This window comes from Haplochromis burtoni, unplaced genomic scaffold (genome assembly GCF_018398535.1).
Source record: "Haplochromis burtoni strain Fernald_Lab_line unplaced genomic scaffold, NCSU_Asbu1 Contig_164, whole genome shotgun sequence".
NCBI classification, from domain to species: domain Eukaryota; kingdom Metazoa; phylum Chordata; class Actinopteri; order Cichliformes; family Cichlidae; genus Haplochromis; species Haplochromis burtoni.
This window is the reverse complement of record NW_024582525.1, coordinates 141,374-164,372: the sequence shown is the minus strand read 5'-3', so window position 1 is coordinate 164,372 and position 22,999 is coordinate 141,374. Positions and strand designations below refer to the sequence as shown.

Genomic DNA, 22,999 nt, shown 5'->3' with positions numbered 1-22,999 from the left:
GAGAGTGAAAGGTGATACATGACCACGTGATGCTTTACACCTGAGTGTAGTGCTCTGTAACATTTAACACGTAGTGAAAGTCAGTGGCTCCATGCCTTTTAGTGTTGTGTTGTCTTTATTTTAAAGTCTGTGGTGTCAAATGATTTATTTACTTTATTTTTAAGGCATACAAAGTCCTAGTATGTGATTTAGGCTTCTGTTCTCTTCAAAAGCTGTATGGTGGATCAACTTTTTTAAAAAAATAACTAACCATTTTGGGTTTTATTAAGCCTTAAATGTAGGGGTGTGGGTGCTGTGATTGACAGGTATGCCTTCCTGGGTCTCACCTCTGTTTGCAGAAGTTTATGCTCCAGTTTTGTTGTGTAGAATTCTAGTATTTTATCTGTATGATACTGCTATACTATTTGCATGATTATCAATAATTAAAAGGAATCTGCTTCCATGTGATGAACCCATATACCTTATATATCTTGTTTAACAAGCTTACTAGTTATCTGATAGCTTAGCACTTAACCATTTCACCTGTTGAAACTTCAAATTGTCCAGAGTCCAGAAAATAATAGATGATGTCATTGTGGCTACATACAACTTTTATATACAGACTATAGTGTTGTAAAGTGGCTGTGTTTCTTTGTCTTATTGTAGAAAAACATCACTGTTAAGAGGAAAACAAAGGGATATGAGCCGGTTTCTTTTTTTGATTTGCTTAAAGTTATGACATATCTAGGGAAAACAGTGTTTTTTTACAAAGCACCCTGGACCATGGACAATTTAGAGAAAGAAGTGAATGTAAACATGCCTGGCCAGCTCTCCCTAAAAAAAAGAGAGACCTCAGTGGGATTTCTTGGTCAAATAAAGGTAATAATAATGAGGTGGTTAGGTCTATAAGCAGTTGATCATTGAGAATCACCTTGAAATAAGCTGATTTATTATTGAAAACTGCTTACCATATTTGTTGAATTGTAAGGCTATTTCACATATTTTGACATGTGTAGCTGCCCTGATGTGTACTCACTAAAATACACTCTACTCAAATAAATACAATGTGTGCAGAAAGGACAGTGTTGCCAAATGGGTGATTAAATATCAACATCAAGTTTGTCTCTGAACACAGAAAAAGAAACAACAGAAATATTAGTGAAACTTTTATTTATAAAATGGAGAAGGAAAAGATTACCTGAGATTATATGGCTTCCTGTATGAACAGTCAGACATTGCACAGTGCTAAAAATGTAACCTGCATAATAAACAACTTTAAATAATTGCTAATACTGTTAAAGTAAATGTGTGAAACAAACTAGGTATGGAATTAAATATTCAGTGTTACAATATTTATAAAAACCAACAAACACAGTATGTGGAGTCCACAGGTCATGGAGGTTCATCTGGAAATGACCATATGGAAAAGATATAAATCTTATAAAGTTTTTATCTGTCTTGTATGAAACTTGTATGAAAAGCATACAAGAGTGAAAACACATATAAGATCCCTTGAAAAATTATATAATGAAACTTGTATGTTTTGGATACTTACTAAAAAAATATATGAAAGTAATGAGAAAGTAGCCACTTTCATGAGTAAATCATGTAATCCTTATATGATTTATATATGATTTACTCATGAAAGTGGCCACTTTCATGAGTAAATCATATATGTTTTTACTATTTCTTTTCCATATGGGTGTTTCCATTGTATACAGTAACATGGGGCTGATGCAGTGACAGTGCATGTGTGTGAAATTATAAGTGAGTGTCCACTTATTGAGTAACTGTGGCATTTGAGGAGCTGCCATGAATGATCTTTGGACACTTCTCTTGTGGTATGCAGTAGTTGTTGTGTAGGACCAGACCAGCAGGACACTGACATCCTGGAACACAGGGCTTGAAACAGTGGCTTTCTATCACTCCCAGAGGTACATCGACATTAAAGCAGGTTACAGGACAAGGGGGGCCGCACTCATCAAACACAAAGCCCCTCTCCACTGGGCAGCCCACAGCTGTGGAAGACAGGAGCAAAGAAAACACTGTGAGCACTACAGCTTCAAGCATATGTCTTATTTTGACCTTTACTGATCCTCAGCAGAAATTTCCAGGTGGCTGACAGCAGTGAGGCCAATGGCTGTTTATTTTTAATTCAGAATGAATCATATTGCATTACTTCCTTATAACATTAAGCAGTTTATGTCATGGAACGCCGTGTGGCAAGCAGACTGTGGACCCAGAGGCAGGACACAGGAAGAGAAATAAAATCAAAAACTCAGCTTTGCTTGCTGGCAAATTACAGAAATTACACAAACCAAACCGAAAAATAGGACTCTAGGAGAACACACGGACAAGAGAGCGCACAGCAAAAGGGAGGACGTGACAAAGAACACATTTTAGTCAAAATAGCCAAGAGGAGATTAGAGCAAACAAGATGAGAGACTATCAAAATAAAACAGGAAGTAGCAGAACATGAGAACAGAAACACAGACCTGAAACAAAGACAGAAAAGGAAACAAACACAAAGAAGGAAACACCAAGGACAAAACACAGGGATGAGGTTAGGACACACATGGGAACATTAAGAAGACAGGAATACACAGAAACTCAGGATATAAAACATGAACTGAAACCAACTGAAAACTAGACAAGACCCAAAATTTAAAAAGCTGGGCCCGTGACAGTTTAAAGTTGGTTATGAAGCTGACAGCTGGTTGCCGGCATGCACGCTCGATGTGAAATGATAATATACATCCTAGAGTATATTTGCCACTTTCTGGTGATTTACTCACCACACAGAGACGCGCTCCTCCACTGCACGATGACTCCTGCTGCTCTGCACTGGCTCGCGTAGGCCTCCAACGTGTCACAAAGACAGTCATCAGTATTTGCACCGCAAGCACAGAGGTCGTAAACACAAGCTCCGTACCACTGTTCAGGAGGCACCACGGGATGACAGGGCTTAAAGATGGCAGACTTCAGGATTTTACAGCGAGTGTTGGCCCCCTTCTTGGCCTGGTAGCCTGCATCCTTACAAGGGTCAACATTCTCGCCAGGACGACAGGAGGAGCGGAAATGGGTACCATTTGTGACCTTAAATGACAAAAAGTTATTTCATTTGCATGCGGTCAAAATTAGTGATAAGCTATGTATTTTATAGAGTCTCTGTATTACTGCTGTGTATTGATTTTACCCTCCAGCTGTTTCCAAATTCAGACTCAGATAGGGTGATTCGTCCATTTGGCATCCGGAGGTCATCCTGGTAGTAGTTGTTGAAGTTTCCACAAAGTCCACAGGTGTGGCCCTTATAGGAGCCTGGCACACTTACTTCTACATGTGAACGAGGACTCCACAGCACCTAAGGTGGGCGAGTGGATGTACCAGTTTGTTACAAAACTGGGAGTGACCAAATTTGTGAGAAGGTAAAGAGACAGAAAAACAAAGAGTACTGCACCTTCAGACCAATGTTAGTGTTGAGTAAAATTGTGTTGGTTTGCCGTTCGATATAGATGTATGGTTCCCTGAGAAATGGCAAAGTTACAGCCTCATCATTCACCTGGATAAAAGAGGAGATGGATGAGTGAATGCACTAAGCATAAAATTCACTGGGTAAAACCCTTTATGGTCTATTTACATACAAACCTTCACAATCCAATCCTGCAGTAGCTGCACTGTGACATCACCCAAAAACACAGTAACCTCTTTAGTCCAGGACACTCCTTTACGTCCACGATCATCATTTGTAGCATGAACACTGTAAAAACAAAAATGTGCTTTCTTGTTTTGTTACTTGTTACCTTTTAGCAAAATTTTGTGCTTTAAATACAATAACAATGCATCTATTTTCTGAAACACCTCCAGTTCCAGCCAGCTAGGATGTCCAAGACTATTTTTTCTGTGAGGCAATGATGGCAACTGCACCTCTTGGGGAGGTACTTCATATCATCAACCTCAACACAGAACCAGTACTGTTCTGGTTTGTTTGAACAGAAAAAGAATCTCTTTTTCATTAGTGCTGTCAAAATTAACGCATTAATGCAAAATAATCCACCATCATGCTCAACGCGTTTATAAATTTTAACTCGATGAACACATCTGGAGCACACAATGACTCAAAATACTCAAAACGATTCTGTCTATGTATGTATATATATATATTAGCGCCACCGAAAATTAACGAGTTAACGCGAATTAATCCCCATTGCGATTAAAACCTTTAACGCAATTAATGCGTTAAAGGTTTTAATGCGGAGAAGATTGAAGAAAACTATTCAAATTCTATTTGAATTTGAATTTCTTGTTTATTCTACATTTACTTTATTATATTGCATAAATGTCAGTTAGAAGCTTAAATATAAAGCTGAAAAAAATCAAGTTATCAGGATCAAGTAATTGTGATTAATCGCAATTAATTACAGATAATTGTGAGATTAATTTGTTAATTATTTTTAATCTATTGACAGCACTACTTTTTATACAATTAATTATTATAGCTATTGTTTGGGATGAATATCACCTGAAATCTCCACTCTCACAATCCTGTGTCAGGACATATGTGCACGTTCCCTGGAAGTGCAGCATGCGGCCATCGAAGGTCCGGTAATGAGGATCGCCAAAGGCACTGCAAGTAGCTGGACGAGGAAGGCAATGAGGACAACACAAACCTGGGATAACTGCAGGCATCTCATCCTGGCAGTAAAACACACAAACAGACTGTGTTAACACTGGCTGTGTGAGAATATGATGAACCTAAAATGATTTAAAAAACAAAAAGTCTGCAGTGACAAAATGTGCTCTGTGAAAATAGCCAGCGTGTGAACACAGATGAGAAACGTCAGATAATTACTGATTCTCTGCAAATTGATGGGTGAGCTCATGGGAACATTTCAGATAATCATGAAACGCCATTAAAAAAAATTTGTGTGTGTGTTTTTCAATAACACTCACATTTGCACAGGTGAGGGGAGGGCAGCGTTCACTGCGACAGTGTACGTCTCCAGACAAACACGTGCAGCTGGTGCATTCATCCACCTCCCAGTGTTCATTGGAGTGAAACACTGTCCCCTGGTACAAACACGACACCTCCGAGTCTACAACACATATGCACAACAAAGTTTAATCTTTGTAAAGAATACACCCCATCCATCTGTCACATCATTCCAGTGTTGAATACCCAGAGGTGAAAAGCCAGCAGCTGTTTTTATTTTGTGATACCTTGACATTCATAGCAGCATCTCCCAGGAAGTTTCACTTGCTTTTGTCCTTCCAGACAAATGGCAGGTAAACACTCTTCAATGCTGCACTCAATGTAGCCCAACTGAGAATGCAACCACAAACAGACTTCTGAAGAAAATAATCTCAGTAAATAAAAATAGGTCTATTTTAGAAATGCTGTTTTTTAAATATAACATTAGTGGCAACGTGCTGGTGTGCCTTCCACCTAAGGCTGTGGCCTTTCTGTGTGGAGTTAGCATGTTCTCTGCGTGGGTTCTCTCTGCATTCTCTAGTTTTCTCCCACAGTCCAAAGACATGCATGGGTTTAGGTTAAGTGTTGATTTTAACCCTTGTGATTGGAGATCTTTCCAGAATACCCTGCCTCTCGCCCTATGTCAACTGGGATAGGCTCCAACACTCCCAAGACCATGAATTGGATAGGGGATAAGTTGGATCAGATGTATGTATGTGTGAATGGAGAATCATATTAATATTATGTCTTCAGTTAGGTGAAATTTAAGTGTTTTCCTTAGCTTAACGACCAAAATCAACCCCTCAGTATTTGCAGCTGGAGAGCGCTGGACCCTTCTTTTTGTGTCTTTTAAGTCATTCCTCAAAAACTAAACCCTTCCACCTGTATTTCTGTGTATAATATATATATATATATGCCACATTTCAATGCTATGTCAGTCATTACTTTAAGTTCTTTATGATGGGTGTCTAGATTTCTGTTGACTTACAAAACAGGTGCATGTGACACAGTCATCTTTGCTGTCTTTCCAGCTGGTGCCGTTCACAACACGCCTGTTCTGATCCTCAATTACACAATCTGCAAGGAACAGAGGAGAGCCAACATATACAGAGATGTATTAATACCAAGAATCTAAATGTTAAGACTGCTGCTGTTCTATCACATTATACCTTTACACACTGGGCAGCATGAGTCTGGAGGGGTGAACTGCTCATTTAGAGGACAGGTGAGTAGTGGGCAGACTTTGTGTAAGCAAGTCCATGTCAGGTCCTGTACGGGAGATCACCCAAAGACAGCATCACCCCATAATGAAACTCTGTAGTTGCTGAAATATCCTAACTGTAAATATTTTATTCCATATCTGTGAGGTATCACACCAAAGTGTTGTTGTTTTACCTTACACTGGCAGGTAAAACAGGGGTCATCTGTTGCCAACACCTCATTACCAATCAGTGCAGGGGTACAGTTACTGAGAGGCTCTAAACATAGACACATATGTTAGAGAGCTCAGCAATACTGCAGAGATAATACACATATAATTTATTTATTCATTTGTTTGCTACTAACGTGCACAGACAGGACAGCAAGAGTCCGGTCCAGAGAACAAGATGTTGCCCTTAGGACAGTCAACCAGACTGGGACACTGCTTTCGGTAACACTTCAGGTGCTGTTCTCCATCCGGCATCACCTGAGAAACACCCAAAATGTCAAGAAACTGCTTCAGATTTTACTATTACAGCTTCTATCACTCCATTTATCCATCTATCTATATTTATTTAATGATGAAATCTCACTGAAATCAAATATCTTCCAAAGAGAAATCCTTGCATTATTTTTACGTTATTTCTGTCTTTCTGTTTTTACTGCTTCAAGCAATTTTGCTACAGTAAGTAGAACTGAAGCTTAACTGACTTTGAAAACATCATTCATCACTTTGACTTTAAATACTAAACCCTGCACGGATCGCACATTGTGTGACACAAATAGGGTGTGGAAGGCAGACTGAACAAATTCCATAAAGCAAAGTAACAAAAACTAAAGGCACTTAGTAGAAAAAAACGGGAAACACAACTGGAAGTATAACAGACGGCACAACAGAGAGTGAAGAGAAGATAGGATTTATACATAAAGATAACTGGCTAAGTGGGGACAGGAAGGGAATGAGAAACAGCTAAACATAATCAAGGTAATCAGCAAACAGGAAGCAAGCCCAAGACAACACACCAAAGAGATGCTAACTGACAAAGTGAAACAGGAAATCTAGAAGATAACTAAGCACAGAGACACACAAAGACAGGAAAACTGGGAAACAGTATTGAAAAAGCATTCCACAACACAAGGATCAGATCTGAGAACTGTAAAAACGTTTATTCTAAGGTTGTCACATGATATTTTCATACCATTTTTAAAACACACATGAGATAAGATCTTGTCATTTGTGTCAGTACAGTAATGGCATATCTAGAATCTCACTATCAATCTGAGTAATGAAACTGTAAGACTGTGAATTCCCTGTTTTAAACACAGATTTAGTATAGCCAATAAGTTATAATAAAAAAATAACCTAAACCAAAATTTCATGATCCAATACAGAGATGATTTTTATTTGTTTCATACCTCACATGTGCAGATCTGACAGGGGTCATTGGCTGGATGGAAACTGTCCCCTGGTCCATATACTTTGCCCTCAAATACACAGTCTGCTCAAAAAATAATGACAGATTGTGACAATAAAAGAATATGAACACATATATTTTATATTAAATGTATGGCTTTCACTACTGTATGGCTACGTATGGGTTTCACTACTGGGAGAGACTGCACAGAAACAGAAACTAAGAAAATGTAAGGCGAATATGCTTACCAGCACACATTGGGCAGCACTCCCCAGGCACACTGATGAAGTTAACACATGGAGACAGACAGTGTACTTCAGAGCAGGTGGTCACACCATCCACGCACATACATGTCATACATGGAGTTGAGTCTGCAAACCAGCTGCTGCCCTCTGTATGCTCCTCTCCCGCATAAACACAACCTGAGAAGGAAAAGTGAGTCACTGACAAACTATTCCTCCTGTGATCAGAGCTTCCATTAGTTTATTTACCTCTACAACGAGGACAGCAGGCTCCTGGATCAGTCACCTGATGCACACAAGCAAGCTTAGGACACTCAGGAACTGCACAATGCACCTCACCTGCCTGTGAGAATATCACAGATCAGCACTTCAATACAAGAAAGGTGGGAAATATGGAGAAGAATAAAATCTATATCTGCAAACAAGATTTATAAAGTCAGACCTTACAGATGCAGGTGGAGCAGTGGTTTGAACTCAGGGTCCACGTCTGCCCATCACTGAACTCCTGTCCATTCAGCATACATACTGAGTCACATGACCAAGAGTAGCAGAGAAAGAAAATGTTGGAGAAGTCAGTCAGAGTTTGTTCTAATGTTGTGTATATTACAGTACAGGGTGGGATTACCAACCCAGAGTGCAGGCCTGGGAAGGTAAGCCGACAAAATATGGCATTAAGACTGATGAACAAGCGACTGTGAGTGGGCTATGGTTTAAACATAAATGTTAAAAACTGACAAAAAGGTAGAAGATTGAGTGTGGAAGAAAAAAACTGTGTAAAGTTGTAGTGTAGGATATATTATTTAGTTCTGTCAGAATTACTTATATTACTTCTCTCTCAACTACAGTAATTTAAAATTGGACACAAGGTTTTTGAGCCTCCCCATCATTCTGCATGAAAAGGGTAAAGGCAGGGAGAGCACGATCAGGAGTCCTGACAGAACAGAGCAGGTTATCGGTGACAATAAGCATTGAATTAAGTCAGAAGTAGCATTAAAAGCACAAAATGGAAAATGTGGGTGTGTAAAGGAGCTTGTGGGGTAACAGTAGCTGTTGCAGGCTGAAGCAGCTTAAGTAGCACATCCCATATGAGATATGGCCAATAGAATGCACAGAAGGGTATCAGCTGAGCCTTCACCTGATGTTGGCTGTAATTGAAATCATCCGGGTTTGTGAAATTATACTGCAGGCAAAGCCATCGTTGGGACGAAAACACACACACTGCAGCTGCCAGGGAATGGTGCAAGGTGGTGATATGTGCTGGATGATGGTCATGACCTCTTTCTTCATTGACCAGTAGAAGGTCATACAGTACACCTGGAACTTCCTCTTTTAGGTATCTATATTTTCAGCTTGTTCTTCAGCCACATGTAGGCTTTGAGTCTTGCACCACATTTTTCACTGTCTGCATTGCCTTATATTGTGGTACCAATAGTGATGAGTAAGTAGAGCCCATGTGCTGAAGAGACCTGTTAATCTCATTGATTGATGTTTGGGCCCCACATTTTTTTAAATGAATTTCTTTCGCTTTCAACCTCACACTCATTCTCAGCGTTAAGAATGCTCCACTAACTTCTCCTAAAGGCTCCTTTCATCCCAGCAGAATCACATTAATATGTTCTTTGGTTTTTCTTGTAGAACTTTGAAGGGGGGAAAAGAAAACATCAAACGACATTTCACAAAAGAAACAGACAAGTTCTGACAAACAAAAGAAAACATGCAATGACGTCACAACAAAGAAAAACACAAATTGTTATGATGTTTTCCCAATAATCTCTAACTTCTTCTTCTTTCACCTGCTGTCATTATGGGTCACCACAGCGGTTTATCAGCCTCTATTTCACCCTATCCCCAGCCTCTTTTTCTGCCACGCCAACTCTCGGCATGTCCTCGTTCACTACATGAATCTTCTCTGTGGCCTTCCTCTTTTCCTGGCAGCCTGGCAACTCCATACTAAACATCCTTTGCCAAACATACACACCATCCCTCCTCTGCACATGTCCAAATCATCTCAGCCTTGCCTCTCTAACCTTTCCAAAATGCTCAACCTCAGCTGAGCCTCTAATATATTCATTTCATATCCTGTCAATTCTGGTCACTCCTAATCAGAATCTTAGCATCTTAACTCTGCCACCTTGAACTCCGTCTCTTGTCTTTTTTTTCGTTTTTTTAATAGTGCCACTGACTCTAAACCACTCTCACTATAGATCACAATATTGTCTAGAAATATAAAGTCCACAAAGACTCCAGTCTGTCTTTCTCTGTCAGACTGTCCATCAGCATTGCAAACGAGAATTGGCTCAAAGCACATTCCTGATGTACTCCTACTCCCACTATGAACCCATATGTCATTTCATTTTTCTGTTCTTCAGTCCTCTGGTAACTAAAATGTCAAAACCTTAAGCAATTTAGTCAAATCTTAAGGCCATGCAGTTCCACAGACCTTAGACAGCACACAGGAACAATAACTGTGTTTTCAAAAGGATCACTGACCACTTAGTGACAGTCTCCAACTAAACGTATTACCAAATGGATCACGGGACCAAACTGTTGAAAGTTTGCTGTGGTGGTATGTTTATTGAGTATTCTGGTACCAATTCAGAGAGTGAGTCTGGGAAGGTAATCCAACCCTGACCCACTGACAAAACACAACATTTATACTGGTGAACAAGAGTATGGGCATGGTTTACATGCAAGTGTTAAACAGTGACAAAACATATAAGGTGGAGGGTCTGGAAGACAACAACTGGGTGACAAGATCAAGGACTAAACAAAGACTTATTATGACAAAATAAAGTGGTGACAGGGTCAAGGGGTCTGGGTAGACAACTGACTTCTTGTTACAGGGGTTGTAACCAGGAACAAAATGATAAAAGTCAGTGATTCAGCGTCTCAAGTTAGTGAGCGTCTTATTAAGTCTTCGTCCAAAGGAAGCAGATTTCCAAATTAGTCCATAAAAGGTGAAAATAACGTGTTCCAAGTTGTTGAGATGTGTAATTTTTGTGATCAGGTGCTTGAATTCAAAATGGGATTTATACTCTTTGTACTTCTGTGACATTTCTGTTTAACAGTGTGAAAACAGTAAAGATTACATACTAATGCAGGTTAATTTTCTGTGAAGCCCTTGTTATATTTAAAAAGTGAATACATACGGGATCCTAGCTTTCTTTATAATGAATTGTTGGCTGTGTGTTTATCGTTTCAGGATGTACCTGAGCACGGCTCTGACATGGAAACGTGTTGAGCGCAGGGTGCTTGTTGGCAGCCGTCGGACACACATTCAACAGTGCCCGCGACACAGGTGCAGCTCTGGCATTGGTTTGATGGGGGCCTGAAGCTTTCGCCGTTAGAATAAACAGCATCCTCATAGAAACAGCAGTCACAGACGGGGCAGCATTCCCCAGGACGCGTCACTGGATTGCTACAGGTAATGCTTGGACAAGATTCCTGCTCACATACCACACCACCATTCTACACAACACACATACAAACACACACACAAAAAGCAAGTGCAAATTAATGCCTGGTAAAAAGTCACTTCTAATATGAAGAGTTATTATAGTTTTAAATGAGTTTTTAATTTTATTTCATTTTGACTTTTTGTTTTTACTTCAGTTTTAATTCAGTTTTTTGTTTCGGTTTAGTTTTTATTGTTTGAAAATATTTAATTTTAGTTATGTTTTTATTAGTTTCAGTGTTAGATTTAGTCTTTTTGAATTGTGGATAGATACATATGTTAGAGACAAGACTTTTTTTTACAATAAAAACACATAACCTTTTGAAAGTAGTTAAACCAAAGTCTTTTTAGATATAATAAAATAAATATATATAAAAATAAAATATCCATCAAAGCCTCATGAGGGAAACTGTAATAATATTTTTTAAACAAACTAACAAATATTAAAACAACAGGGAGTGAAAACATTTCCTGGCAGTTTTTCAAAATAAAAGAAAAATTCACCAAATTGTAATGTGCTGATGGGGTTAGGGTTGTGCTATTAAACAAATTGTTAGCTAAATGTATCTTCCTTAAGTAACATATACTGTTTAAATGGTTTACACGTGGTTACAAAACATTTGTAGCTTGCTTCTTTTAAGTCCTCAAATGTTTCTTTACAGGGATAATATTTCAATATTTAAAGGTGCTCTGTTGGATTGGGCTCTGGTGACTCTGGAGGCTATGTGACTACAGTGAACTTATTGTCACGCTCAACAAACCAGTTTAAGATGATCTGAGCTTTGTGCGTTATCCTGCTCAATGCAGCAGTATGGTGCTCTGTGGTCATAAAGTGATAGACATGGGCAGAAACAATACTCGTGTTGGTTGTGGCATTTGAACAATGCTCAGTTGGAACTAGGGAATCATTTGCAACTGGTGCATATCAAATAACATCTGCCATCTTCTGTGAAAAAGCAAGCTATAAACTTTCAGAGCATACATGATCTGAAATGACAGATATTTGCAGGTCTGGTTCTTAATATAAGCCTGTAATCTCTAAAGTTTCTGATTTCTGATTTTTCTGTGTATACTGAATGTCACAGTTGATAGAGCTGAAAATGATGCATGGCAGTACCTGACAGGAGCAGCGCTGACAGCTATCTGTAGGGTGTGCAAATTGCTCCCCACTCAAACAGTCGCGTCCATAGAAGTTACATCCATCACACACTTCACATGCGCAGCTGTTGAGAGTTGGATGTGGGCATGACACAGCAGGGCATTTTCTTTGCTCACACACTACCTCTCCTCTCTAAAAAAAACAACCAAAACCCAAACAAAAATAAAACATGATGCCATGATGGTGAACTTAATAAGCGGTTTAAATAATGCGTTGCTCTCGCTCACTGAACATCTGCAGTCCTCGCACGCTTTTTCTTGTTCAAGGAGAATCTGTCCATCAGCATAAGTCAGACCTTCAAAACGACAACCTGCATACACAATAAAGCATCAGTTACCTACTTATTCTACTTAACATGAGCTGTGATGTGTTGATCGCTGATACCTCCACAAACTGGGCAACCACAAGCATCAGTGACTGGATTAGGACAAAGGGCTTCAGGACACCGCTTCCTCCTACATTGCACCGAGCCTCTCTGTAAGAGAAATAAGCATGACATGGTGTCTAAAGCTAATAGGAATGTCTGTGTGGGTGTGCTGATACTACCTGGCAAATACATTCATAGCAAGGGTTTCCTGGGTCAGGAATGGACTGTCCATTGATGAGGACTGCGCCATTATAGGAACAGCCTGTCAAATAAAGTTGTGTTTAGTTGGTCAAATTGTAAAAATTGGGGGAAAATATCAGTGTGGGCACAGTTAGTTTATTAAGCGTTCATACGGTCACATTCTCCACAGCATTGTCTTGGTGGTTTGTAAGGGTGACTGCATTTTTCATCACAGGGTATCCTGGAGCACGTGACATCGCCTCCGTAACAGTGACAGACAACACAGGGGTCGCTGCCATCATGAAACTCAGTGCCGTCAAGATATTCTCTACCATTATACATGCAGCCTGCAAGAAGAAATTTACAGTTTAATACACGCAAAAAAAGATCATTTTTAAATGACTTTAACTGAGGCCAGTGATTGGTGCATTGGCTCAGGTTCTCACCATCACAGGACATGCAGCAATCTCTCTGGACTGGGTGTTTACAGTTGGAGGGAGGACAGCGTTTCCTCTGACACTGGACAGAGCCGTCACGGCAAGCACACTCAACACATGGCTCTGATGGGTTATCCCACATCTCCCCATTAACTCGCTGTTGATCTTCATATAAGCAGCCTGAGAAAAAGAGAGAGAGAGAAAAATAATTGATAATAAAGACGCAATAAACAACTGCATCAAATATCAGTAGTGTTCTGATCTTTAATTAAGGACATGACAACTTGTACCTTCGCAGCTCCGACAGCAGTCTTGTTTGATGGGGTGAGAACAGTGAGCGAACGGGCAGCGCTTTCGTTTACAGCGAACTGTCCCGTTGGTGCAGGCACATGATCGACAGTCGTTATTGGGGTCGCTGAAATGCTCCAAGTGACTGTAGGAGCTTTGTTCATACACACAGTCTGACTGAGGAGCTGAAGAAAACAAAAACTGTGAAATTATTTACCATAAAAACTTTCAGGAGTCAGCTTCATAGTCGTTGGTATAACTTATATTTTGCCATCACCAAATAATTTTTGTATTTATATTTAAATTATATTATACTATTCTCTCATTATATATGTATGTAAAGCATACAAACACAGTATTTGACCAGTTCCTATTTGCAGTGTAGTCCTGAAACTGCTATTATTCCTCTTCCTCCTCCATCGTCACAGCAGATTGTCTGCCTCCATTTCACCCAATCTCTAGCATCCTCTTCAGTCACACAAACTTTCTCCATGTCCTCCTTCGCTACATCCATGACACTCCTCTGTGGTCTTCCTCTTTTCCTCCTGCCTGGCAACTTCATATTCAAAACCATTTACCCCCTACATCCACTCTCTTTCCTCTGCACATGTCCAGCCCATTTCAAGTTCGCCTCCCTAGCGTTGCCTCTAACCTCAACCTAAGCTGTTCCTAATATTTCTAATCCTGTCCATCCTGGTTACTCCCAACAACAATCATAGCATCTCCACTCTTGGCAGTTTCCCTCACCACCTAAGTTTTAATTTCCCAGTCATCTGCTAATTCTTTCCTACAACCCAGAGCCTGCCTCAACTCCTTCCTCCTGAACTCTGCACTCTTCTTCAACTCCCATTATTTAATCCTTGCCTCTGCCTTCACTTGCTTTCTGTTCTTGATTTCCAAATTCACACTACAGACTACCTAATGAAGCTGCTTAGCTACATTCTCCACTTGCAGTCTCCAACCTCTTTCAGATTGCACCCTCTGCACAAGATGTAGTCCGCCTGTCTCCACTCTTTCCTATCTTACCCTATCCTACCCTGTTCTTCTCCCTTCTTGAAATATGCTTTCCCAAAAATTTTCATCCTTTTTGCAAAGCCAACTGCCATCTTTCCTTCCACATTTCTCTGCTTATCACATACCTATCCAGCACCTCACTGCCTCGGTTGTCAATATCTACGTGTCCACGTAAGTCTGTTCAATCTCTCCTCCTTTGAGATTATCCCCCCTCCATTTGGCTCCTTATTGTCACCATGGTAGAACAGTTTAAATCCACCTCCGATGCTCCTTGCCTTTTGTGCACACAGCCTTCCTATCTAGCGTCCTTTTTCTCCATCACATCAGCCACCTTTCTTCCTTTACCAATCATAATTCCTACATTTAGAGTCCCTACTCTCATCTCCAAACTCCTACCTTTCCCCCTCTTTTGCTGCTTCTGTATATGCCTTCCCCTACCTTTGTCTTTACTCAAAAAAACTATTACTAGATGTAGTTTACATTACTAGTGTAAACCTTTGAATTGTGGAGTGACGAAGAGTGCTTTTTTCTTGGTTCAAAGTAGATTCGTGAATTTTTTTATTTGAGGGGGGTAACTGTGCTTTGTACTACTTTTTCTAGATATTTTAAGTCATCAAAAAAGATAAGGAGAATTCTGCAAGAGCAAAAATGGCTTGTATAACAGCGAAAAAAGGCTTTTTAAAACTCTATTTTGTGGCATATTTGGCTGGTGATTCTCTCATGCAATTTTACTGTTGCACTGGAAATTCATTTAGCTAATGCTTTAAAATAACTTTTCAAACAAGCGCCCCAGAAGGACTCTGTTCTTGCATATCCTTACCAGGACACTGGGGACAGCACTCTCCTTGTATCACATGAGGATTAGAGCAGGTCAGTGGTGGACACCTCTTCATCAGACACTGGACATTTCCATTCTATGACAAACACAAACAGAAATGAAAACCTGCTTTAAGAAGGCAACATGTTATTGAATTAGGTGTTGTACTCATTATTCTTACAGTGCAGCTGCATGTCCTGCATGAGTCAGTAGGATGGGGAAATTGTTGTCCATTGGAATATTCTTTCCCTGCATACCTGCAGCCTGCAGCAGTAAAACAAGCAATGTTGTAATTATGAGATCCTAATTTCTCAGAGTTGTTTATTTTCCTTACAGTAAATGTAAACTTTCTCACCATTGCAGTTGTTCTGGCAGCACTGCCCAGGCATCGGTGCATTACAGCGAGGCTCAGAACATTGTGCCTGATGGCAGTCAATCCTTCCACTCGCACATGTGCACTCCTCACACACACTCACGGGGTTGGGAAAAACGTCTCCATTCAAAAACACACGGTTTTCATAGGAGCAGTCTGACAAGAACAAACACACACATTACAGTCACCTCACTCAGAATAGATCACGTTTACCTATGATAAGAATCACAGTCTGAGTTTTAGGTACCTCGACATCTGGGGCAACAGTCTCCAGGTGGGGTGTAGGAGTCCCTGCAGTTAAGCTGAGGACAAGATTGTCTCTCACACTGAACAGTGCCATGCTGAGCATAAGATGAAAGGAGAAGATGTTAGCAGGTGCAAAGATAAAAAGTGACAGGGAATGTGTTAATGAATGGATTCTTACCAGACAAGTGCAGGTGTGGCAAGGTTGGTCAGGGGTCGCGAAACTCTGACCATTGCTATAGACACGTTGGTTATAAGTGCAGCTTTCACAGACTGAACAACAGGAGCCTAAAAAACGAGACAGAGTATTCAGTTTGTTAAAGTATCTCAAAAAATGTGGAATTTGTGAAAAAGTTCATTTTTTCCACAATTTAATTAAGAAACATAAACGTAATATTTTACACATTCATTTCACAAAGTTCAGCAGACACAACCACACTCATGGGGAAGCCTGCTGACTTGAAAATGTCCACACTCCTCAAGGAGAGTAAGCCTTTACCGAGTAGGCTGGCTTGACTGATCATAGTTTGATATATAGATGCCTGATTTTCACCAGACACACGGCCTAATCATCAAAATTAAAACAAAACAAAAAAGACATATTTCAATTAATGTGTAATAAATATAGCATTTATAAGAGTTAGGGTCACAGTCTTACCAGTAATCCTGGTGGGATGCAGACAGTTGTTGGCAGCACACTGTGTGCGTGTGCATAAGGCCTCTCCATTTGCACAGGTACAGCTGGAACAAGGACCCTCAGGCTGCCAGTTGGACCCCTCATCATATTCCACTCCATCCAGTTCACATGCTGCAATGAGAAAAGAAGGTTTTCATACAGGACACTCACTCGTATGAACCTGCACTCTAAATGTGTATGAGTCAGAAGTTACTTTTGCAGACTGGACAACAAAGATGTGGGTGTCTAATCGGATTGGAGCAGCGGACAGGAGGGCACTTTTCTTCGTTGCAAATTACATTTCCACTCTAAACCAGAGAAGCAACAAAAGAAATGTCAAAGATATTAATGGGCATAAAAAGTGCTATGATCTAGAAAAGAAAAACGCATGAAACAAATGAAGAATCATGCCTCCTCTTGAGTGAAAAAACAAAGAGATTTTTGCACTAGACACACACTTTCTTTGGGTGTATATTGCATAAACTTGCCTTACACCTGCACTGCAGGCAGGGTCCACCCCCAGAAGGGCTGAAAATTTCCCCATCAGCATACACCCTCTGTTCATACTCACACTCTGGAGGAACAAACACAAATAGCTGATTGGTTGTTTCTGTGAAAGTTGAAATGTAGCAGGAACTAGATGCATATTTTGACACTGACCATTGCATGAGGCACAACACTCTCCTCTGTGCCTAGCTGGATGAGTACACTGTAGCGTAGGACATAATGCAGCCATGTGTTCACATGACACTTGACCTGCCTAGCAAAGAAATTGAATATGTATCACTTATTCTTTTAACCTTAGTTGTCACAAATATCATGGCTACTCTGTAAGTTTTGATACATTTTTATTCAGACTTTGTCAGTTTAAACTCACAGAGCAGTAGCATTGGAGGCAGGGGTCTCTCTTTGAGGTGAACCTCTCTCCATTCACATACACTTCGGACTCATATTCACACTGCTCGCATCTACAGGTTCACGTAAACATTGATTAAATATATTTAAAAACAACAAAAAAGGTGAAACTGTACAGGCTTAAATATGATACGGATGATGGTGGTAGGCGGGCTTGTTACCGTGGACAACACTCCCCAGCATGATACACTGGATTGTTACAAGATGGAGCAGAACAGCGAACGCGTGAACACACCATATTTCCATTCTTTGAGAGAAAGAACAAAAAAAATGATCCTCAATTCATTTACACACATGAAAATCAAATCTAATGTTAACTTATAGACACACCTCACATCTACACTCTTCACAGGGGTCTCCAACAGGGATCACAGCTCCATTGGGGACTTCATGTCCATTCACATCACAGCCTACAAGACACACAAATAGACACATTGTGTCTCTCTACAGTCTAACAAATATACAAATCTTCTTACACAAAGCAATTAAGCCCACCTTCACAGACTGGACAGCAGGTATTTGGAGGAGGAGCAGTAGGGTTTCTACAGGGAGTGTAACACTGCTCCCTCTCACAGCGAACATAACCGTCCTGTGATGAAGAGTGAACAGCATTATTAGAGATGAAGGTGAGTGACCAGATGAAAACCTGAGCATGTAGTTGCTGTCAAACCCACCAAACACTGGCAGATATCACAAGGACTCTCCACCGACCTCCAAGAGTCTCCATTGTTATAATTTACACCAGAATGGGTGCAACCTGTAAACACACATCACATTATTGTACTATTCCTGTGCTTCTAGGTATGAAGATATTAATCTGTACATCTAAACAGATTTTTATCCACCCTAAACCTTTCTGCAAGAAAGATTCTCAGTACAGAGTTCCTAACAACCCGAAACCAACAAGAAGGTCCATTTGTTTTCATATTTGTTGAGTCCTGTCAATTTTTGTGACATTGACAACTGGAAATTTGAGTATATGTGATTAGGACAGCACATGCTATTTGTTATAGTAAAAAAGTGGAATGCAGAATTATTTTGGATAGCTATAAAAATGCCAGTGTAGGCTTACAAGTTATGCACCATGGGTGATACAGTAAAAAGCATGGATGTGGTGAAGGGGTACATGCAGAGGGTTGGTATGACAGAAGAGGATGCAAGGGATAGGGTGAGATGGAGGGAGATGCTCTGCTGTGGTGACCCCTAAAGGAACCAGCCAAAAGAAAGAAAAAGAAATGATACAGTGAATGCCAGACAGAGTTACCAGTGTGCATAAAATGAATTAATGTGTACCTTGCCAAATAGGCAAGTTTAGTTCCTCTCAAATGTGTTTAGTATACCTTATCTTCTCTGTACTTACCTGTGATTTGCTGGGCACAGCCTACAGGTACATTCCCCTGTGGGCAGTCTTGAGGGGGGCACTCCCTGTTATCCTCCTATTCAAATGAAGAGAAACACAAAATGAGAAAAGGAATGGAAAAAAGGGCCAAAAGACTTCTTAAGCTTATTTAATATTTTTGATTGTTATTTATTATGAAGTAAACATCAAATACTTACATTGCACGTTTGTGTCTGACAGCCAGGTACATTTTCCTCTCTGCAGTCTTGATTAGGGCATGGCTGTTGAGGGCACTGCCTATTATCCTATTATTAAAAGGAAGAGAAACAAAAAATGAGAAAAAAGGAATGGAAAATAGGACCAGCAGAATTCTTCAAGCTTATTAAATATTTTTGATTGTTATTTATTATGGAAAAATATGAAATACTCACATCACACGTTCGTGTCTGACACCCAGTTACATTTTCCTCTCTGCAGTCTTGATTAGGGCATGGCTGTTGAGGGCACTGCCTGTTATCCTATGATTAAAAGGAAGACAAACAAAAAAATAAAAAAAGGAATGGAAAATAGGACCAGCAGAATTCTTCAAGCTTATTAAATATTTTTGATTGTTATTTATTATGGAAAAATATGAAATACTCACATCACACGTTCGTGTCTGACACCCAGTTACATTTTCCTCTCTGCAGTCTTGATTAGGGCATGGCTGTTGAGGGCACTGCCTGTTATCCTATGATTAAAAGGAAGACAAACAAAAAAATAAAAAAAGGAATGGAAAATTGGACCAGCAGACTTCTTCAAGCTTATTAAATATTTTTGATTGTTGTTTATTATGGAAAAGAATGAAATACTCACATCACATGTTCGTGTCTGACAGTCAGGTACATTTTCCTGTGGGCAGTTTTGAGGAGGGCTTGGCTGTTGAGGGCACTGCCTGTTATCCTCCTATTTAAATGAAAAGAAAGTAAAATGAGAGAAAGAGCCATCCATCCATCTTTTTGCGCATTATCTCTAAGGGAGAGGCCAGCCACCCTTCAAAGGAAGCTAATTTCTGCCGCTTGTGTCCGTAATCTGTTCCTTCAGTCACTACCCACAGCTCATGACCATAGGTTAGGGTAGGAATCTCGATCAACCGGTAAATGGAGAGCTTCACGTTTACACTCAGCCCTCTCTTCACCAAGAAAGGACCGGTACAACATCCCCATCACTGTAGCCACAACACCAACCCGTCTGTAGATCTCCCGCTCCCTTCTCTCGTCACTCGTGAACAAGACTTCAAGAAACTCCTCCACTTGGGGCAGGAACTCATCCCTAACCAGAGTGGGCACTTCCCCTTTTTCCAGCTGAGGACCATGGCCTGAGATTTGGAGGTGCTGATTCTCATTTTCATTGCTTCACACTTGACTTAACACATGCTGCGAACCATTCCGGTGCGAGCTGGAGGCCATCGCCCGATGAAGGCAACAGAACAACATCAACTGCAAAAAGCAGGGATTTGATTCTGAGAACACACAAGTGGCCAACCAGACGCTCACCCTCAGGCACCCTCCCCGGGCCTGGCTTCAGGGCGGGGCCCTGGTGACCATACCCTACGCAGGATGAACTGTTCCCTTGATCGTATACTCACAGGGGTCTTTTATATCGCTCTTTGAAAGAATGAACTGAAAGCAGTGCCAGAAAAGTTCTTTAAATTCATTAAATGTTTTTGACTGTCATGTGGTTAATTATTAAATACTCACATTACACGTTCTTGTCTGACAGTCAGGTACATTCTCCTCTCTGCAGTCTTGATTAGGGCATCGCTGTTGAGGACACTGCCTGTTATCCTCCTATTAAAATGAAAAAATAAGAAAAAAGGAATGAAAAATAGGAGCAGAAGACTTCTTCAAACTTATTAAACATTTTTCCATTTCTTATGGAAAAATATGAAATACTCACATCACACGTTCGTGTCTGACAGTCAGGTACATTTTCCTGTGGGCAGTTTTGAGGAGGGCACGGCTGTTGAGGGCACTGCCTGTTATCCTCCTATTTAAATGAAGAGAAACAAAAATGAGAGAAAGAATCAACAGAAAACAGTGCGAGAAAGGTTGTTTGAGCTCATTAAATGTGTTTGAAAATCATCTGTTGTGGTTAATTATTAAATACTCACATTACATGTTCTTCTCTGACAGTCAGGTACATTCTCTCCTGGGCAGTTTTGAGGAGCGCACGGCTGTTGAGGGCACTGCCTGTTATCCTCCTATTTAAATGAAGAAAAATAAACATAACATAAGCAATGAACAGGAAACAGGACCAGCAGATTTCTTTAGATTCATTTATTGTTTTTCATTATTATTTTGTTGCGACTGAATATCAAACACGTACATTACACGTTCTTGTCTGACAGCGATCTTCAGTACAGTTGGACCCATTGTGAAAAGGACAATCTGACTGGACCCCTGGAAATCAAACAAAGTCTTTAGATCACAATTTTTTTCTGCGTCTTTAATTGTAAGTTAGGATTTTATGCAGGCTTGGAGTTTTATTCTGCTTTCTTTCTCTGTGTCTCTCCGTCAACCTTTTTCTCTTTACTCTTTGTTGGATCGATCACCTCTGATTCTGCCCATGGCTTGCTTCCTGCACCTGCAACTCACTGCCTGCCTCATTAGTGCTGTTTTTAACATAGCTAAATACTGTGTTTTTACAAGCAGTAAAGCTTTCATTTCCTATTGAAGTTTACAAGTTGAAATCTTGTTGTAAATAAACCTTGCCAGTTGCTTGACTCTGCTCTTTGGTTGTGTTTATGCTGGAGTGTATACTGTAAATAAGAAAATCTAAATTTTTCTGGTGCCACCCTCTGCCATCTCTGTCTGTCTCCACAGGTTTTCTTTACCTTTTCTCACTGAGTCACTGATGAACATCTGGCTTTGCTCTCTTTCCAGTAATCACAAACAGCATGGTTCTCATGTGATATACACGGGCTTGCCTTTACACACGCATACGCATTTTATGGACTGTAACCATAACCACAATTGTCTTCATACTTTCCGACGTTAAGTCAGACAAGTCTATTAACACTGCAGGATATTTACTGTGGGCGAAACAGAATGTTAGTTTTCTGAGGGATTCCCTACCAAACAGATGAAATCACGGTCTTAATAACTTCCTCTATTATGTCTTTGTCCATTTAAAAGATGATGTTTATAGTACAGCAATCACTGAAGAGAAAAGTCACATTTATTATAAGCATTTACATTCCTCGTTGAATATAATTTGCTGACCTTGGGTATTTCAGCCTTTAATCACTGTAATGACTCAAACAATGTGTTTGTGTGCAAGAGAAGGCAATAATCACCGCGCAAACAAGAGGTTAGTAAAGCTGCCTACTCTACCTAAAGGCATTTCCTTTAGCAAGCCAAGAATGCATTTGCTAAAAGTGTGAGTCCACAAGTGTGTGTAATCATGGTGCCCTTGCAGCTGTCTGCTCTACGTATGTACTAGCAATGAAGCAAGTGCCAAAGGTAGGTCAGTGGGGTGTAAGAAAGGGGACAGTGGGCTAAATGTGGGGGGAAAAAATGGGAAAATCAAGAGAATACTTAATTAAAGGAATCCTTAATGAGGCTAGTCCAACATCGGCAAAAGCCCCATGTCTTTGTTTCATATGCACATGTATTTTTACACAGTTTCTTCAAATGCACCAAGCAGAACGTGCAGGAACTGCTTAGTTTCAGTGTAACAACACATTACTGACAAATTATAAGGTTAAAAGATTGACATATTGTTGTTTGGATAGTTTTTTTCTGATGATGGAACGAAACCATTTGAAATCCTTTTTTCCCAGTATTGTCCTGGCTTTCTCATACCCTTTGGGCGATGATGTGGATCGTTTGTGCCCATGTTCATAAGACAGTGCTTGGTGCCACACAAGCCGTATACACATAATCACCCCC

The 22,999-nt window shown here is 40.1% G+C and overlaps 1 protein-coding gene across 4 annotated transcripts in view; it reads right to left on the bottom strand.

Moving 5' to 3' along the window:
- Window positions 1–1,132: 1,132 nt before the first annotated feature.
- Window positions 1,133–22,999, bottom strand: part of LOC102309232 (kielin cysteine rich BMP regulator) — a 26,583-nt gene continuing 4,716 nt past the window's right edge. Inside the window, exons 6-53 of one of the 4 annotated variants that reach the window (XR_006054932.1) lie at window positions 21,435–21,508; window positions 21,220–21,309; window positions 21,006–21,095; window positions 20,807–20,896; window positions 19,923–20,012; window positions 19,711–19,797; window positions 19,499–19,585; window positions 19,286–19,372; window positions 19,089–19,164; window positions 18,403–18,485; window positions 18,224–18,317; window positions 18,059–18,138; window positions 17,890–17,975; window positions 17,691–17,781; window positions 17,474–17,573; window positions 17,302–17,387; window positions 17,028–17,121; window positions 16,796–16,945; window positions 16,319–16,425; window positions 16,142–16,235; window positions 15,877–16,050; window positions 15,703–15,785; window positions 15,525–15,618; window positions 13,693–13,875; window positions 13,412–13,582; window positions 13,139–13,312; window positions 12,965–13,047; window positions 12,803–12,893; window positions 12,646–12,728; window positions 12,377–12,550; window positions 11,015–11,273; window positions 8,248–8,330; window positions 8,055–8,148; window positions 7,812–7,985; window positions 7,565–7,647; window positions 6,515–6,635; window positions 6,344–6,426; window positions 6,118–6,217; window positions 5,937–6,025; window positions 5,197–5,299; window positions 4,930–5,072; window positions 4,499–4,671; window positions 3,625–3,736; window positions 3,437–3,538; window positions 3,176–3,340; window positions 2,775–3,075; window positions 1,685–1,997; window positions 1,133–1,394 (exon numbers count right to left, since the gene is read on the bottom strand). Coding sequence is in view for 3 of the 4 variants with exons in the window: in XM_042225239.1 (XP_042081173.1) it covers window positions 1,759–1,997; window positions 2,775–3,075; window positions 3,176–3,340; window positions 3,437–3,538; window positions 3,625–3,736; window positions 4,499–4,671; window positions 4,930–5,072; window positions 5,197–5,299; window positions 5,937–6,025; window positions 6,118–6,217; window positions 6,344–6,426; window positions 6,515–6,635; window positions 7,565–7,647; window positions 7,812–7,985; window positions 8,055–8,148; window positions 8,248–8,330; window positions 11,015–11,273; window positions 12,377–12,550; window positions 12,646–12,728; window positions 12,803–12,893; window positions 12,965–13,047; window positions 13,139–13,312; window positions 13,412–13,582; window positions 13,693–13,875; window positions 15,525–15,618; window positions 15,703–15,785; window positions 15,877–16,050; window positions 16,142–16,235; window positions 16,319–16,425; window positions 16,796–16,945; window positions 17,028–17,121; window positions 17,302–17,387; window positions 17,474–17,573; window positions 17,691–17,781; window positions 17,890–17,975; window positions 18,059–18,138; window positions 18,224–18,317; window positions 18,403–18,485; window positions 19,089–19,164; window positions 19,286–19,372; window positions 19,499–19,585; window positions 19,711–19,797; window positions 19,923–20,012; window positions 20,807–20,896; window positions 21,006–21,095; window positions 21,220–21,309; window positions 21,435–21,508 (5,570 nt within the window). In the remaining variant the exon portion in view is untranslated. Of the gene's footprint in view, window positions 1,395–1,619; window positions 1,998–2,774; window positions 3,076–3,175; window positions 3,341–3,436; window positions 3,539–3,624; window positions 3,737–4,498; window positions 4,672–4,929; window positions 5,073–5,196; window positions 5,300–5,936; window positions 6,026–6,117; window positions 6,218–6,343; window positions 6,427–6,514; window positions 6,636–7,564; window positions 7,648–7,811; window positions 7,986–8,054; window positions 8,149–8,247; window positions 8,331–11,014; window positions 11,274–12,376; window positions 12,551–12,645; window positions 12,729–12,802; window positions 12,894–12,964; window positions 13,048–13,138; window positions 13,313–13,411; window positions 13,583–13,692; window positions 13,876–15,524; window positions 15,619–15,702; window positions 15,786–15,876; window positions 16,051–16,141; window positions 16,236–16,318; window positions 16,426–16,795; window positions 16,946–17,027; window positions 17,122–17,301; window positions 17,388–17,473; window positions 17,574–17,690; window positions 17,782–17,889; window positions 17,976–18,058; window positions 18,139–18,223; window positions 18,318–18,402; window positions 18,486–19,088; window positions 19,165–19,285; window positions 19,373–19,498; window positions 19,586–19,710; window positions 19,798–19,922; window positions 20,013–20,806; window positions 20,897–21,005; window positions 21,096–21,219; window positions 21,310–21,434; window positions 21,509–22,999 lie in introns of those variants that run through there. The other 3 variants (XM_042225239.1, XM_042225240.1, XM_042225241.1) reach the window with 3 other exon arrangements.